This window comes from Seriola aureovittata, chromosome 11 (assembly GCF_021018895.1).
Source record: "Seriola aureovittata isolate HTS-2021-v1 ecotype China chromosome 11, ASM2101889v1, whole genome shotgun sequence".
Lineage (NCBI taxonomy): Eukaryota > Metazoa > Chordata > Actinopteri > Carangiformes > Carangidae > Seriola > Seriola aureovittata.
This window is the reverse complement of record NC_079374.1, coordinates 24,976,707-24,993,516: the sequence shown is the minus strand read 5'-3', so window position 1 is coordinate 24,993,516 and position 16,810 is coordinate 24,976,707. Positions and strand designations below refer to the sequence as shown.

Sequence of the window (16,810 nt, the reverse complement as noted above, 5' to 3'; positions counted from 1 at the left end):
AAGACAGTAAATAAGGAAATGGAGGATCAGACTGCTTCATATAAAGTATAGTATTGATATAAAGACGGTAATGATATAGTAGAACATATTGGGAGATAAGTGTTTATCCTTGAAAAAAAAAACAGCCAAGTTTAACCATGTTTCTATAAAACCTTTCAAGAGCAAGAATGTTTTACATGAGACTATAAAAAAGCATTAAAAAGTAAAAGAAAAGCAAGGCAATATAGAATATGATTACATATGATTAGGATTTTAAAAGAATTAAGTAAAAGAAAAGAAAAAACAACTAAAACTGAATAAAACAAAATAAATAGAATAATAGAAAAAGGCAAAATATGAATGACTAGCCTCACATTTTATTTAATAAAAGGCAGTGGCAAGAAAAACATTTTAAGCCTTGAGATAGTCAGCAGGTTCATAATGATCATAAATACATTTTAAATATATTTTCAGTGTTTTATACTACAGACGATTGGTACCAGCTCTCTGACACAGGACATGCAAGCACTGCAGTGCTTGAACAATGCTGCTGACAAGTGGCGACTTCAGTCATTGCAGAATCATAAGCTTCATGTATAATAGAATTCTTCCTTCTGTAGTGTGGCTCTATGCCAGAACATGTGCACGCATGAGATACCAGGTTTATGCACATTTTAAACTCGTGATCAGTCGCAACTGAACGAATGCATCATGCAAAAAGCACATGAAGGATTTATCACACAATCCAGGGTTCACAAGAACATGAATACTTTATGTGAGGATGCCTTTTAACCTAAATCTGGCAGTTTTTCAGGATTTTGGAGCTCAGGTTGTTTTTCACAGAAGGGATTGAGACTGAACCTTTGAGTCACACATTCACAAACTTACCACCTGACCATCATGATCCTTATTTATTTCCATCCTCTTTTTTTGTTAACTTGCATATTTTCCCTCTGGAGAATTATTGCAACATGTTTTTATTGTTAATCCTTTATGATTAAAACTAGATTGTGAGGCTTAGAAATGACTGACATCAATATATTTTGCTTTTCACCTGGGGGAAGCTCGATTGCAAAAGTATTTCAAACTAAGCATCATGAAAGATGATTTTAAGAGAACATTCCCAAGTTTCAGACAGCTGGTGTAACATTCGGATGAGACTTTTGAGGTCAGGCTGTAGCAGACTACAAAGTCTAAAAAGAGTTCAAATACATCCCCAAATGTTTACTGTCATTAAAATGAAAGAAACTGAAGAAATTTAGAGAGGTCTACACCTACAGCAGAAGGCAAAATGAACGAAAATGCAGATCTATTCCCAATAAAAAAAAAAATAAAAAAAAAACGTCAGACGAGGTGAAGCACATTACAGTTCTGCCTGAGTTGCCAAGCCATTTTTTGGAGTAGAAAAATATGTGTAGTCAACAGCATCAAAGAAGATGGCTCAAAAAGGAATTAAAATACAGAAATCCCCTGCATTGGCTAACAGTAGAGGATCATTAGTGAAAAGAGAAAAGCCACTCTCTCTCAGTGCTGTGGAGTCCACTAAGACCAGACTAAAAGAAGTAAAAACAACCGGCGAAAGGAGAGAAACTGTCTCTAAATCCCTTGGGAGAAATGACAAAGAATATATCTAAACTTACAGGTTTCTCTGCTTTAACAGATTGGGAAACAGGAAATCATTCACAACTGGCAACTAGCTGAAATCAACCAACAATGACTTCCTTTTTCCCACTTTGAACGTGAGGCTTGAATCACATTCATACCATCTGTATTTAATACCTGCATGAACAATGACCCTGTTGTCAAAGATTTCACACAGTATCAAACCTCGCCCTCAGACGCTCAGTTACATAATCGTTGGGTTTTTCCTGATGGATGGAGCACTGGTGGTAACCCTCTTTTTAGTGTGAGACATAGTATACCCCAGTTTTAAACACAGGCCAATACATCAACTGGTTGGAAAGAGTTCAGTGCTGTTAGTTTGATGGATAATGATGCTCATACGCACGCAGCAGCCTCTCACTGACCTGTTAAAGAGACCACCTTTTCTGCAGCAAAACACAGGAAGCACTGAGAGCGATGCGAGAGAATCTTGAAGCACGGCACTTGAAGAGTTATCCAGGCTAGGCTAAAGGCTAACCCCGCCACACCTGCTCTCCCATCTATCCTGTTGGCTAACTCAACGCACAACAAGTTGGAGTTACAACTACTAAGTGCATGCATGTTTGTTTTCATTGAAGCATGGCTACGTAGCAATATTCGAGACATGGCCATTGAGCTGGAGAGGCTAACTTGCTGCTGAGCAGAGAGGGAATCATCACTGTCTGGTAGGCGGCTCATGGTAGTGGGCTGTGTGTTTATATCAATAAAGAATGGTGCAAGGATATTGTGTCCAAACACTGTTCTCTGCTATTGGAGTTTATGATTGTGACGTTCAGGACATCTGCTGAGGGAGTTCACCACTGTTGTTATTGTAGTAGCCTTCCACCTCCCTGACACTAATGTGACAGAGGCATGATGACAGCCGTACAGCAGCGTCAGCATTCAACAAACAGCAAGGCCAGACAGAACTTCAGAATTGCTGGTGACTAAAATCATCCAAATTCAAAATCTGTTGTGCCAAAATTTCACCAGCATACCAAATTTGCAACAAGAGGAGAAGATACAGTGGAACTTGTTTACATAAGTAGACCACATATCTGTCACGCTCATCCCAGTTTACACACCACACCTGAAACTTTCCAGACCAATCCATGAACTGATCACAGTATGGCCAGACTGCAGCACTGCTTCAAAATCACTGATCAGAAAAAGGTTCAGAGATGAGGACCTATGAGGACTGCATTGATCTGGAGGAATATACACAGAGACTGTGCCAGCTCAGATTAATAGGTGTATTGATGATGTGACACTCACTAAAACCATCACCTCACCGGAAAAGTTGACAGCAGAGGTTTGGACGTCGCTGAGGATCCAGGATGCTGCATTCAGATCCAGGGAGAAAGCAGCTCTCATAGCAGCAAGAACAACCTGTCATGGTGCATCAAAGAAGCAAAATGAAATTATGCACAGAGAATCAAAAGCCGCTTTGCTGACAGCAGAGACACATTGGAAGCTTTAGATGGGCTTCCAGGCCATCTAAGACTACTAATGTGCAGGTGATGAAGACCATCTCTCCCCCAGATGACCAGAAAAACTCTCTTTGGCATTAACTGTCACACAGCAGCAGGTCCAGACAAAATCCCAGGTTATGCCATCGAGGCCTGTGCTGGACAGTTGGGAAATGTCTTCATGGACATCGTCAACATCTCTCTGGCCCAAGAGGGCATCCCCACATGCTTCAAGTCAACTACTATCATCCCTGTGCCTAAGAAGTCTCCTGTGTGCAGTCTGAATGAACCGCCCCATAGCACTCACACCTGTCATCATGAAGTGTTTTGAGAGGCTGGTCCTGCAGCACATTAAGTCCAGCCTGTCTATCACACTTGCTTACCACTCCAACCAATCCACTGAAGATGCTGTAAAATCGCCCCTCCCCTTAGCCCTGTCCCACCTGTCAGGTTGCTATTCATTAACTTTAGTGCAGCCTTCAGCACAATAATTCCATGACATAACACCAACACAACAGCTGAGCCAGCTACAGATCTGAACACCTCCCTCTGCAACTTGCTCCTAGAAGCCCTCAGTGATAGGCCACAGTCAGTCCAGATTGGCAGTTACACCTCCAGCACCACCACACGTGTTTACCCTGCTGAAATACGACTGCACGGCATCTTTCAGTTCCAACCACATCATTAAGTTTGCTGGCGACACAACAGTGGTTGTGCCTCATCAGCGACAATGATGTAACAGCTGACAGAGAACAGGTGACCCTACTAACAGTGTAGTGTAAGAACAACAACCTTGCAGGAGCAAGGTTCCTGCAGTTGCTCTCCTCTGGCTGCACCGACTGGGAACCACCTCGGGGACGACAGAACTTTACCCTGATTGGCTGAAGGCTTCACTGACACGAAAGACAAGTTCTATGTTTTTATTGTAAGAGCTTCTGTTGTAGTTATCTCTCCAGAGGGGGGAGATAACCTCCTCCTTCTAGCAGCACGTTTTTCTTTTCTTTTTTTTACATAAGGGCACCGACACTATATTTTTAATTTCCAGCAAAACAGTTTAGTTTGTTATTGTAGGAGACGTAATTTATTTTCATCCTCCTGGCAACATGGTGGGCCTTGTTTTTTTTTTTTGTTTGTTTGTTTGTTTGTTTGTTTTTGACAGTATCCTCAGTCAATGTTACTCAATAAAACAGAAATAAATAATAATAATAATAACAAATAATTGTTATCTTTCTATTGTGTTGCTCTAGCCAGTATTCTATGTGTGACCTTTCTCCCATACACCTTAACTCCTCGCCCTCAATGTTTTCATAAAACATTATGTAATTTCATATGTAAACTTGTGTCCGGCCTGAAAATGTTAGAACATTTTTGGGTGAATAAACTGCGAGTATAGGTTTTTCAAACTAGTCTGATATGTTGAGGGTAACACTGTTTTAAATGAAAAAACACAACACACATCTGCAGTTTTTTTTAATGAGTTGTGTGAACAACCTGCTGCTTTGATACAGATGAACTGAGCTCAGTCGCGCTACGGGTAGCAGACGCTTCACCACTCCAGTCACCGCCAGTTCACATTGACCATCAAGTAGGGCGAAGTCTATCTCCAACCACATCTCCATCGCAGCGATTGATTCTGTAGTTTGTGCTTCATCCAGTTGAGGGCACCAGCATCTCTGACGTGCTGCTAATCGACTACAATTACACGGAAGAAGAAGATTCCGGTGCAACAGCTAGGCATCATCATGCCTACTGCTGTGATTATGGAGGAAAATTTTGATAAATTATTAGAGCAGTGTGAAGCTCAAGAACTCGAGGTAAGAACTGAATCGTGAGATTGATACATTTTTGTTCCAACACTGAATGTTGTCTCACAGGCTTTCTGCCGCTTAAGACTTGCTAGTTTCTGACAGAAAGTCAGGTCATGACCAGTTAAAGATAACGTTATAGCTAAGAAGCTAAGTAGTGTAAAGGCTAATTTTACTTTCACGCACCATTAAATTCATTGACGCTTCAAGTTAGCTCCTAAATTAGTATGTACCATGCGAACAATGCCCACAAACTGTTCAATTAAACGGAAGTGGCAGATATCGTTATAAAGTTAGCATACAGTGGTAGCCAGTTAGCTAGCTAGCGAGATATCATCGTTATGTTGGTAAACATAGCTATAGTTCATACTACACTATCGTTTAAGGTCTCATGGTTTAAAAGATGTTGCTAGGTTAACTGTGTGACGTCAGGTAAATTTAGGACTGACCATTTACCTTCATACTTATAATAATGTAAGGTAAATGACCAGTGCTATAACGTTAGCGGAAGCTAAGGAGCAAAATAACATAACTAACTGACAAGCTAGTGCTGGTTTACACGGGTGCAGTTTGTAGCTGACGTCACTTAGCTAATGTATACCAGCAAATAATTCTCAAAGTATACAATGTGGTTTCTTTAGAGAAATAAAGAGAACTCGATACTCTGCTTATTTTAGCCTAAACCTTTAATCACACACCTGCATTTATTTTTAACAGGCTCCAGGGGGCATTGCAACACCTCAAGTCTACGCTCAGTTGCTGGCGCTCTATTTACTTCATAATGACATGTAAGTCAACTTTGTGTCTGTCTTCAGTAGCTGACATGGTTTTTTTATACAGTGTTTTGATTAGAAGTGTGGGGGGTATGATTCCTTTCCAGATTTGAGATTGAGAAAATTGAGAAATATTAGTGTCATGAATTTAAAAATAACTTGACAAAACAGGTGGTCTGTTCTTTTTCCTCTTCTTCCAGACTTTCTTAGATGCAGAAGACACATTTTATCATTATACGTGTTGTGATACATTTGTAGTTTATATGAACTAAATCAGCAAAGGAAATTGTTACAGTAAACAATAAATAGTTGTCATGATCACTAATCACAATGTAAGTGTACTCTAGCTGTTACAGCTGCAGTACACACATTCAAATTTAACACAAAACTTTAACCCATCTGCCCTCTTAGAAGTGAATTTACTCTCATTCCTGGAGTTGTAAGAAAAAGTAATACATTGAGTGAGTGCAGTCAGCAGGAACAACAGTTGATTTAGATGGATGGCTTTGCAGATAATATGTTGGATTGTATAATGTATGTGTTTATAACAAAATACAGTAGGTAACTTCAGGCTGTTCTGTTCACTGCTGATCCTGTGTTGTATTGCTTCCTCAACTTTATTCTATGTATTGACTAACTTGTGTTGATGTGCATCCAACAGGAATAATGCCAGGTATTTATGGAAGAGGATTCCCCAAGCAATAAAATCGGTAAGCATGCTACAACAGCACAGACACTGCTAAGGAAGTACTGCTGAAACTAGGGCTGAACAATAAGTCGAACTATCATCGAAATCACAATATGGCCAAGTGAAATATCCAAATCACAGGAGCTGCAATTTGTTGATAAAGGGAAAATGTGCCACAACAGACCATAAATGAAGCAGAAATGCGGTGCTGCAGAAATGCCCCAGCCTACAAATCATTTTCTCCAGACGTAAAGTAACATGCTTGTTTGGTGATGAAATATTTACCAATTGAAATTGTCACTACTATCGTAACCGCAATATCTGCCCAAATGTTTTGCATATCCTTCAGTCCTAACTGAAACCCATTTCATTATTATACATGTTATCCTGCAAAGCACTGCTCATGTTGATTTCATTGTATGGAAGTTATTATATTTACCAATTTTCAGTTTGGAAATATCGTTAACATCAATATCTATGTGTAATTACAACTTGAAATTTGTTTTATTGTTGTTTTATTTTTGTTTGTTTTAATGTGATTTGTCATCTAAATTTTGACATCTAAATAATTCAGAGGAGTCTGAAAAGCCAGCATTAATGAGTAACATCAGTTAAAGTCCGTTAATCAAGTTGAACACACCATATTTAATACTAAATGCACACAATATTTTACCTCTTCACAACCATGTTCTGCCCATTACAGAAACATAACTCAACAGTAGGTAAATCGTAACTGGTTGTTAGTAACATCACATTTGCTGCCTTGAGTTTTATAATTGCATAAATGCTGGCAAATCATAATGATATGAAACCTTAGCAGCACTGTTAAACACAGTGTTGTGCCAGTTCACACTTAAAAAGAACTAGTTCAAAGTTCAGTTCATACAGATGAAAATGAACTAGTTCATGTTCATTTGTACCGTTTTTTTTTTTTTGTTTGTTTTGTTTTTTATATAAATAGGCCACTATACTCTTTTAATAGAACCTTGTTCTACTCATCCATCACCAGCCACAAATCATTGCCACGCCCAAACTAAATGAACTATTGTATAGCACTGAAGAATCACAGACATGAGTTTCATTTAAAACTGCCTGTACCGCTAGCACCAGCCATGCTGGGCTGTGTCTATGGAGACGTCATGTGGCGTTTAAGTTCATCCTTTGTAAACGAATCAGTATGAACGTTCATGCACAACACTGGTTACACACACAGTCTGTGTCTGCTGAGACAACCAGAGATAATTTAGTATTATCTTATGTCAATTGTACAATTAAAAACTGAATAATGTTATTGCCACTCAGATCACTACTTTTTCTCACATGCTAAACTCGGCTTAGGTTATCAGATTGTATAAAACGTAGTCTCATCTGGCCTCAGAATAGATTATGAAATGCTTCTCCACTTGTTGTATACAGGCAAACCCTGAATTAGCAGCTATTTGGGCTGTTGGCCAGCGTATTTGGCAGCGAGACTTTCCAGGCATCTACACATCCATCGCAGCTTACCAGTGGACAGAGAATATCCTTCCAGTCATGGAGGCCCTTCGAGGTAACAAGAAAAATCATGTCTGACCTTTCTCTCGCATCCTTTTTACATCTCATGCAGGCTTTCAGACTGATAACACTTACAAATATTTTGATGCATTACACATTGGGTTCTGCAGAAACTGTAGTGAAATTCCCTATAGTGAATTAAATATTTACATTTCCTCTGCATCATTACAATCAGCAGGGGGAATGAGCGGGAACTCAGTTCAAGTAATGATGTAACTCAGCTGAGGGGGAAAAAAAAAAAAATGAGGGGAGCAAATTTAACCGTTTTTAAAAGATATCTGGCAGTATGACATGGGTATCATGAAGGGTAATGCAGGTGGTCACAACTCATATGAATTAGTTATCTCCTCACATACTTACACCGATACTCTCTCATGATGTAACTGAGTATCCTAATATTTTTTTGTGTCTTGTTTTCACACGTTCTCTTCTCATATCTAAAGAATCATCTTGAGAAACCACAGTATTTGTATTATTCCCCTCATGCTCACAAATGTTTGGGCATTTCTACCATGTGATGGTTCCCTTGTGCAAGAGTGCAAGAATAGCTACTCCCTCATGTTTACGGTACTTTGTGTTACTTTGCCATGGATGCTGATGTACAGCATGTCAAAAGAAACTTGTGCAACCAGGGAAGATAATTATTTGGTGGATGTGTGGATTCACAAATTTACATTTTATAAAAAAGCGTTAGACAAACATACTTACATTACATACTTAATTTCAAGATAATATGAAAATCTCAATGAAACCTTTACTTTGTTTACTGTAGTAATAAGTCAGGCAGGTTATATAAATGTGAAACAAATCAATGACAACAAACCAAAAGACATAAAATGGAAACAACAACTTAGTCACAGGATGTTGACACTGACTTGTTTACTAGTGAGATCGAGCTCCCTCTATCAGGTGGGGCCTCACATGGACCCTGTTTGTCTCTGCTCGCTCCACCACCTCTGTCACTGTTAGAAGGGACACAGTGGCCACCGGGACATGTGACACATGCCACCCCGGGTAGGAGGGGCCACTTCTTTGAAAAGATCCCTGGGCAGCAAGCAGGCAGGAATGTTGCTCTGGTTGGTCAAAAGGATTGGGTGTCACCAGCTATGAGGGGCTGGTATAAAGGACAGAGCTGCTAGCTCTCAACCAGAAGAGATAACAGCATTTCACAAGTAACAGCTCACACCAAGGAGAAGCTGATAGAGCCCACCCTCCATTTTTGTAACTTTTTGAAACCAACAGAGAGAGTCAAAGTATTTTCTCTTCTGGGAAAGTACTGATCTAGCTGTAAGCAGAGACTTTTCCACAATGGACGTCCAGAGGACAGGAACTATGGTTCGACCCCCCAGCCCCATGGACAGCCTTGAGAAGCAGCTGAGCTGCCCCATCTGCCTGGACATGTTCACCAAACCTGTGGTCATCTTGCCCTGCCAGCACAACTTGTGCCGTAGCTGTGCTAGTGACCTCTATGACTCCCGCAACCCATACCGCTTTTCTGGCGGTGTCTTTCGATGTCCTACTTGTCGGTTTGAGGTCGTGCTTGACCGCCACGGTGTGCATGGGCTCCAACGCAACCTGTTGGTAGAAAATATTATCGACATCTACAAGCAGCAGCAAGAAGGCAGCGGCAGTGGAAGTCCAGAAACCACCCTGAAGCCTAAAGAATCCAAAGAACCAATGTGCCAGGAACACGAAGATGAGAAAATCAACATTTACTGTGTGACCTGCCAAGTACCCACCTGCTCCATGTGCAAAGTGTTTGGTCAACATAAGGACTGTGAGGTGTCACCTTTAGGAAGTGTTTACCAGGCCCAGAAAGGTGAGCTGAGTAATGCTATCGATACCCTGGTAGCCAGCAACGGGCGCCTGCAGGCTCTGCTCAACCAGATGGAAGATGCCTGTCGTGCTGTGCAGGAGAATGCTCAGTGTGCTAAGCAAGGGCTAGCCGAACGCTTTGACCTTTTGTATGCCGTCCTTGAAGAGCGGAAGACCATTCTACTAGAGCAGATTGGTAAAGAGCAAGATGAAAAGGTGGCAGCTCTGCGTGCACTAGCTCAGCGCTACGGTGAACGACTGCAGGCCAGTTCAGAGCTCACAGATTCGGCTGTGAGAGCACTGGAGCAGAGTGGCGCTGCAGAGTTTCTGTTGGCCTCCAAAGGCCTCATCGTGCAGACCAAAGATGCTGCTAAAGGTTCACTGGGGGAGGAGAGGCCAGAGCCAGGCTTCGAGAAGATGGACCACTTCACTTTGTCAACAGAGCATGTTGAAGCAGTCCTAGGAAAAATGGACTTTGGGGTGCGTGATGATGATGAATTTGAAGATGCAGAGGAGGAAGAGGAGGAGGAGGAAGAAGAAGAAGAGGAAGAGGAATAATAAACATTAAAAGTGAAAGTGTTTATGGACTTGAAAGAAATACTGTAATTTGAGCTTTTGAAGGATTTTTTGACAAAAGTGTTTAAGGCAGGGACTGTATTTGATGTAGAATGAAAGATGAGGTGACAGTGGAAGTGGGCTAAAATGGCTTGCCCCTATTTTCAGTGCAATATTTAATTTCAGTGTCGTATTCGTACCTTTTCTTAATTTTTTTTTATACTTTTGTACTTCTAAACCATTTATGGAAAAGTAAGGTAGATACATGTAAATGTAGAAAGTCTGAAGATGGCGTACACATCACTTTCTTCATTTGTAGCTTATGAAAAATAGTTGTTTTAGTAGTTTTTCTCATTTTGTGTTGAATAGTGATCTACCTGTAATTACCAAGTCTGTCTTTAATTGAACACAGAATAAAACTGCATGAAAGTTAACAATGTATTTTCTTTATTGCTAATCTTAGGGCTTAACATGACATTTAAATTAAAGGAACATACAAAGGAAGAAACACATGAAGACCCAGTATTATTTTGGTCATATAGATTGTCCTTGGAGTGCTTCTATCAAAATGTTTCCCAGCCTGTTGCTGCTCTTACTTGGCAATAGACTGTATTTAAAAATAAAAGTCCTTGCCATGTCCTGCCTGCTTTGCCTTTGCCGGTGAAAAGTGGGGGCTATTTTTAAGAGGTGAGAGGCTGAGAAATGATAGTGGCCCTGGAATAGACTGTCAGGGAAGGAGAGACCAGGTCCTGTTTCTCTTCCATAAAACTACTGCTATCTCACTCATGGACATCTTGCTCAGCAACTCCAACCCAACTCCAAAGTGCCAGAAGGGCATACTAAAGAAAGGCTGGTCCATTTGCCACAGGAGTCATCTCCTAATGGTCAAGAGGCCAAGGTAAAAATACATGTCTGCCTGGGGACTGGGTTACAAAAAGCCCCCTGCGATGACCTGCTTGGCTGTCTGTGGCGAGCATTTGCTCCGAGTCCTCATTTCTCTTCTAATACGCAGCCAGTCAGGTGCAAGACAGTTGGTCCAGCACAAGAAGCAGTTTTATGAAGTGTGACTCAGTGTTGACCTTTTACACATGGGACTTTTTATACTTTATAGAGGAAAAACAATCACTCTTTTAGTCATTCATCAGCAGTGAGACAGCATAGTGACAAAACAATAATATTTCATCCACATTTTTCTTTAACCACACCATTAAAACAGTTTGTTTTAATCATCATAGTGTCTAAAGGACTAAGGTTACGCTACAAACATAACTTTGATTAAAAGCCATATTATAATACAAATGAAGTAACTTAAAAGACAGTTGAGCACTGCTTTAATTGTCTTTAAGTGTATATTTTTCTAGCATTTCTACATATTTTTAGACAAGTGCAATAACAGGAAGAACAGGAAGCCCCTTGGACAGAAGAATGGGAAAGCACTCCTGACAAATCTCCAGCCTTCCCCCTCACAGCTGTCTCTTCTCATCCATCCCACTTGTTATTGTTACTGCTGCAACAGACTGGGAGCTGACTGTTGATACACATAAACCGTTGCTAGGCTATAAAACACAGCAGCCAATACATGCTGGTGTGTGTGTTGTTCCTTGCTGTTGTGAGGCCCTGTCACTCATACCGTTATCTCAACCAACGACAGCACCATGTCAAGTCCGGCTGGAAAAATAGAGCAGCTGGGATAGTTGGGAAGCCTAAGCCAGCGCCTGCTGACAAAGACTTCAGTGCTTAGTAGAGCGTCAGCACTGCTCATGACGTGCAAAATTCGTCTTAAAAATGCGTCCTTTAACATTTTGATTTGAAGTATTTTTGATTATGGAAAACTTTTAATAAAATGACAGTCAAATCAAAGGTTCCCTGACAACAAACGCACCATTTCACTTAAAGCAAACTCAGATGCTAAAAGTAGTCAAGGCATACAAGAGCTTTTGTTTGGACAAGCTTTATTTTATTTTAGGTCCCAGACCAACTCTAGTTAGAGTTGTAGTTGTGCATCAACATATGCTTATTTGAGATCATGAAAAGCAACTTCCTTAACTCAAACTCACAGAATTACCATAACCAAACCTTAAGATGGAAAATTTGCAAGAGCAGGAATAACATGAAATGAAAAGTGTTCCACACAGTCCTTTAGCATTTACTTGACATTTTACCAAAACACACACCTGTGATTGCTAATGATCATAGCAGCGTACGGCCCCTGGCTTCAAACACCTGTCACTCTTGATTAATAGTTGTACACGGTGCTGTTGCTCATTAGCAGTTTTGTTTACAAGAAACAAGACTCTGAAATACCATGTTAAAATGACATAACATGCTGTTCCTGTGTCTGTAAGTTCACAGTAAGTTGGCCATGTTCTCCATGCACTTTAAATAGAGCCAGAGCACTGTTTCAGCATGTATGCGCTCCATATGTATCTGATACTAATGTGTCTGGTTCATGGATCTTTCACAGAGAGCACGCGGCAAAGGGCTTACAGTCTCGTGGCCCAGGCCTACACTTCCATTACAGCAGAAGATTTCGCTGCTTTTGTTGGCTACTCAGTGGAGGAGGCGGTAAAGGGTAAGATTGAATTTTACACAGCCTCCTCACAGAAAAGTTTTACCGTCACACTCGTGTTTAAATAATTCAAAAAAGTAGTAAAAAAAAAAAAAAAAAAAAAGGTTTTGTATAGTATATTCCACAGGGGTGTAATGCAGTTAATTTCCATTTCATAACACTTCACACATTTACTGATGAGCATATTTTCTTCTCCTTTCCCACTTCTGTTTTTGTCCAAAGGTGTGGTGAGCCAAGGCTGGCAGGCAGACCCCTCCACCAGGATGGTGATGCCCAAAAAGCCAGGTAGGTGGCAGTATTGCTCTTTTAAATTGTGCCCATCATCAGCCCACTGTTGTGTTGTTTTCTCCTCATGAGTAATCCTGCACCCACTTTCCTGTTACTCTTCCTCCTACATTTTATTAGACACTCATAAAAATGTTGAGACCAGGGATTTAGGAGAGATTTCTAATCCCATAGAAAGATTGATGACCTTTTTCTTTCCCTAGAATCTACTGACGTTTTTCATTTGCTAACTCCATTTTTCCAAACTTCCCTGCTCCATTCTTTTCCCTTTCTTCCCCTGCCTTCCCTTATTTTGTATGAATTTATATCACGTCATCACATGTCCTCAAGTCAGAGGGTCACGGATTGATTGTAAGAGAAACCTATTGATTTTTGCAGACGAGGAGGAGGCTGTGGTTTGTCTTCCCCTCTGTAATCATCAGATCTTACTGCTGAAGCATCTGCTGTGCACATGTCCAGCCCCAAAGAAACGCTAACCCACTCACCATTAATCCCCACATGTCTGGGTTTTTTCCCCCTCCACAGCGCCACAGGAACTTAATAGCACTTGGTGATTTTGGTTGTAAAGTGGATCTCACACAGGAAATCCTCCTGGTTGGGATTAATGTTAAATGTGGTACCTGGTGTGAGCTCCAGGTTGTATGTCTCACGGTCACATGGGAGACTCCGTAGGTGGTGTTGTTAAACAGGTCGGGGGAGGCACTGAGCTCATGTCTTGATGAACTTGAAACCTGTGCCCTCCTGAGTCTCTCAGAGCTAGAACACGTGGGCTATAGAGTTAAAACTGCAGAGACGTAAGAAGATCGATAGCTCTTGGCACTATGAGGAATCCCCGGTCTGACTCAACTTCTCCTCCTCCGTGTTTCTCTCCTCTCACTCAACAGATCCTCCCCCCGTCTCATTGGTTCCAAATGAGCAGCAGTTGGCCAGACTCACTGACTACGTGGCTTTCCTCGAGAACTGATAACCCACCACGACCACTGGCACCACTTTTTTCGCCTGCTTGGTACTGAGGAAGAATACAAGTTTGGATAGACTCTTCCTCCTTTCTGCAAAGTCCCACTCCCCAATAAAAGACGAACCAAAAACACACCCATCATCTTGCATGAATGCTGCAAGCTCTTCTCCCAGACCTGCCTATTTATGTTCATTGACTAATTCATCTTCTCCCTGTTAATTCATATCCTGACAATTTCTTCTCTTCAAACTACAATGTTGTATTTATATTTTTGTGCTCTTTGAAATCCGCCTGATGTGTAAATTTGGGTCTGATTTCAAAGTAGGTATTACTTAGGAAGTATGCTTTACATCACAGTAACAATGTTTTTATTGCTAACCCAACAAACCCCTCACACACAATAGAAACACACAAACCAGTATGCACAGTACATTCTGTTCAAGCACTTAAAGGTCGCCTTGAAACAAACGTCATCAGGTAAAAGAAGTGTCGGCATGCATGCATCACCGTGTGGAGTTCAGTCCTCAGACCTCATACTTTGAAGTTTATGTTTTGACTGGTGAATAAATATTTTTTGCTGTTTCTAATTTAGTATTCTTTCATTTCTTTTATTCAAGACTTTTGTTTCAGGTTGGTACCGCCTTAGAGAGCAGCCTGGGCTCAATCAATTTTTAAATATGTTTGGGCTTTGGGGCTTCCCAGTATGATTTTTGTCTCATGCAATCATGACATGAGACAGCTGTGGCCTGGTATTAACAAATTGCATACATGAGGAAGAACCTAATTTGTTAGGAAGCATAATATAATGCTAATGTTATAGCCACATTAGACCAGCAGGTGACTTAAAGCTCCATATTTTCCTCTTCTCTTGTGTTTTATTTGAAGTGTTGATCCATAAGAAGATATATTTGTGGTTTTAAGAACCAAAAACCATGTTGTGTATAGTGTAATTTTACATCTCCTCTCTCAGGCTTTTCTCTGGAGCTCTAGCCACAACAGGTCGGTGAGCCAATCGGAAGAGAGGAGGCTCTGAGCCTCTCTTCTGATTGGCTGACTGTTTTCTGAGTGAGCCAATACAAATATAACAGATTTCAGATAAAACCAAATCCTGCAAGGTTGGATGGTGGGTCCAGGTGGGCGGGGCTTGGTGCATGGCTGAGGGCGGTGATTGCTTGGTTGTGACATCACAAAGTTACAGAATTTCTGACAGCTGGTTTTAAGGCTCAGTTTCTGAATACAGGCTGTGTGCATTTCTCTGTGGACTGAGGCTTTGATACTTTCACAGTATTAATATAGAACCTAGACCTGCTTTATAATCAAACTACACATTGACATCTGCCTTCAGACTATATGGACCTATAAAATGAGCAAATAATTAGAGTCAAATCTGTTCTGTTTCCTCCACATACATGCATAAAAAATGACATGGGTTGTTCTGGGAATTGAAATGAGTTGCAGCTTAATCGGTGATGAAACATTAACCTTAGAGGCCGTGGAGTTCATGTCTGTTTCACCATGTTGGACTACAGTAGCATGCAAACTTCAGTCAGTGTGAAGATTTAAAATAGCTGTACGATTTGTAGCTCATTTCACCACTTCTTCAAAGACAACATCGAGTCATCATTAAATATTATTTTAAATCTGTAATTAGCTTGAATTAACATCACTGAAAATTCATTGCCATTCTATTTGGTAAAGGCAAATCTGGCTGCCATCTGTTCATTTATAGAAAATAAAAGCCTTGTGATTTTTTTTTTCTTCTATAAGTCCCTTCTCCGTCCTGTTTTGAATAAGAATTTGAAACATACACCACTTATTTGGTTTAAAGTTATTTGATCTTCACTGTAGCTTAACGTGGAAAGGAAGTAGCGGGCACTTGATGTGATTTAGTGTGAAATCATGTACATCAGGGCCATTCTTTGCATGTTTGTTGTGGCCAGAAACTCATTTACTTTATGACATGGTGTGTTTTGCTTCAACCATGGTAAATTTTAGTCGACTGCAAACATGGAAAATGCCAGACTTTTTACATTTGCTTTGTTCTGCCTTGATCTCCATGTTAAATCCATTTTAGTAACAATGCTACATCTTATTATATGCATTGCTTTGATTTGCCTTTTAAAATAGATTGATTCATTACTCAGTGAATGTGGCTTCTTTTCTTTCATTCAATGTCCTGAATTCATCTTAGTGCTTTGGTTTTGCTCTTCGCTATAAATAGAAATGTCACAGTATGTGTTTGTGCATTAGCTGTATACAAACACGTGTTGACTCGAGCCCAAGTCCAGGCATGTGTTGAACCAGCTCTGACAGCTCAGCCTGCCAGAGCCAGTCAGCACAAGTGTGAGGAGGTAACTGATCCTCCTCACTCCGTTTTGCTGTTGACCTCGAAAAGTGTCACGACAGGACTAAATGTGAACGTGTTGGCACAAACAAACACACGAGTCTACTGGAGGGATGAAATGCTGAGCTGAAGTTGCTCAGACTAAACTACCTCAGCGTACCTGTATTACCTCGGTGTGTCTAATGCGACAGGCAGCAGTACAGCTTCAAGTGCACCGACTGTTTGCCACCTGGTTTAGAAATAGACACCAATAAAGGGAAAACATCAAATGACATATACAGAGCAAACTGGGGCCCTAATACAGATGTAGCGGCGATGCTGTACATGCTAAATCAGAAAACCGTGGTTTACATGTACGTCTATCGTGTGAAGCAT

The 16,810-nt window shown here is 40.7% G+C and overlaps 1 protein-coding gene across 2 annotated transcripts; it reads left to right on the top strand.

The window, feature by feature from the left end:
- The first annotated feature begins 4,765 nt into the window (after positions 1–4,765).
- LOC130177858 (COP9 signalosome complex subunit 8) lies at positions 4,766–14,678 on the top strand. Of its 2 annotated transcripts, XM_056389840.1 has the most exons (7): positions 4,767–4,903; positions 5,612–5,682; positions 6,329–6,377; positions 7,772–7,904; positions 12,744–12,851; positions 13,071–13,133; positions 14,018–14,678. In XM_056389840.1, exons 1-7 carry the CDS (start codon positions 4,832–4,834, stop codon positions 14,095–14,097), a joined length of 576 nt encoding a protein of 191 aa, XP_056245815.1. In that variant the 5' UTR covers positions 4,767–4,831; the 3' UTR covers positions 14,098–14,678. The 2 variants fall into 2 exon arrangements, with proteins under 2 accessions (XP_056245816.1, XP_056245815.1); XM_056389841.1 differs by lacking the exons at positions 12,744–12,851; positions 13,071–13,133; positions 14,018–14,678 and adding an exon at positions 9,195–10,918 and having other exon boundaries at positions 4,766–4,903.
- Positions 14,679–16,810: the final 2,132 nt, after the last annotated feature.

What these genes read in the sequence shown, in the direction of transcription:
- LOC130177858 (XM_056389841.1), top strand. Translation starts at nt 4,832, where the DNA reads ATGCCTACTGCTGTGATTATGGAGGAAAATTTTGATAAATTATTAGAG. An exon ending in TTCCCCAAGCAATAAAATCG is followed by an intron (nt 6,378 to 7,771) that starts GTAAGCATGCTA and finishes TGTTGTATACAG; the next exon opens with GCAAACCCTGAATTAGCAGC. An exon ending in AGTCATGGAGGCCCTTCGAG is followed by an intron (nt 7,905 to 9,194) that starts GTAACAAGAAAA and finishes GTACTGATCTAG; the next exon opens with CTGTAAGCAGAGACTTTTCC.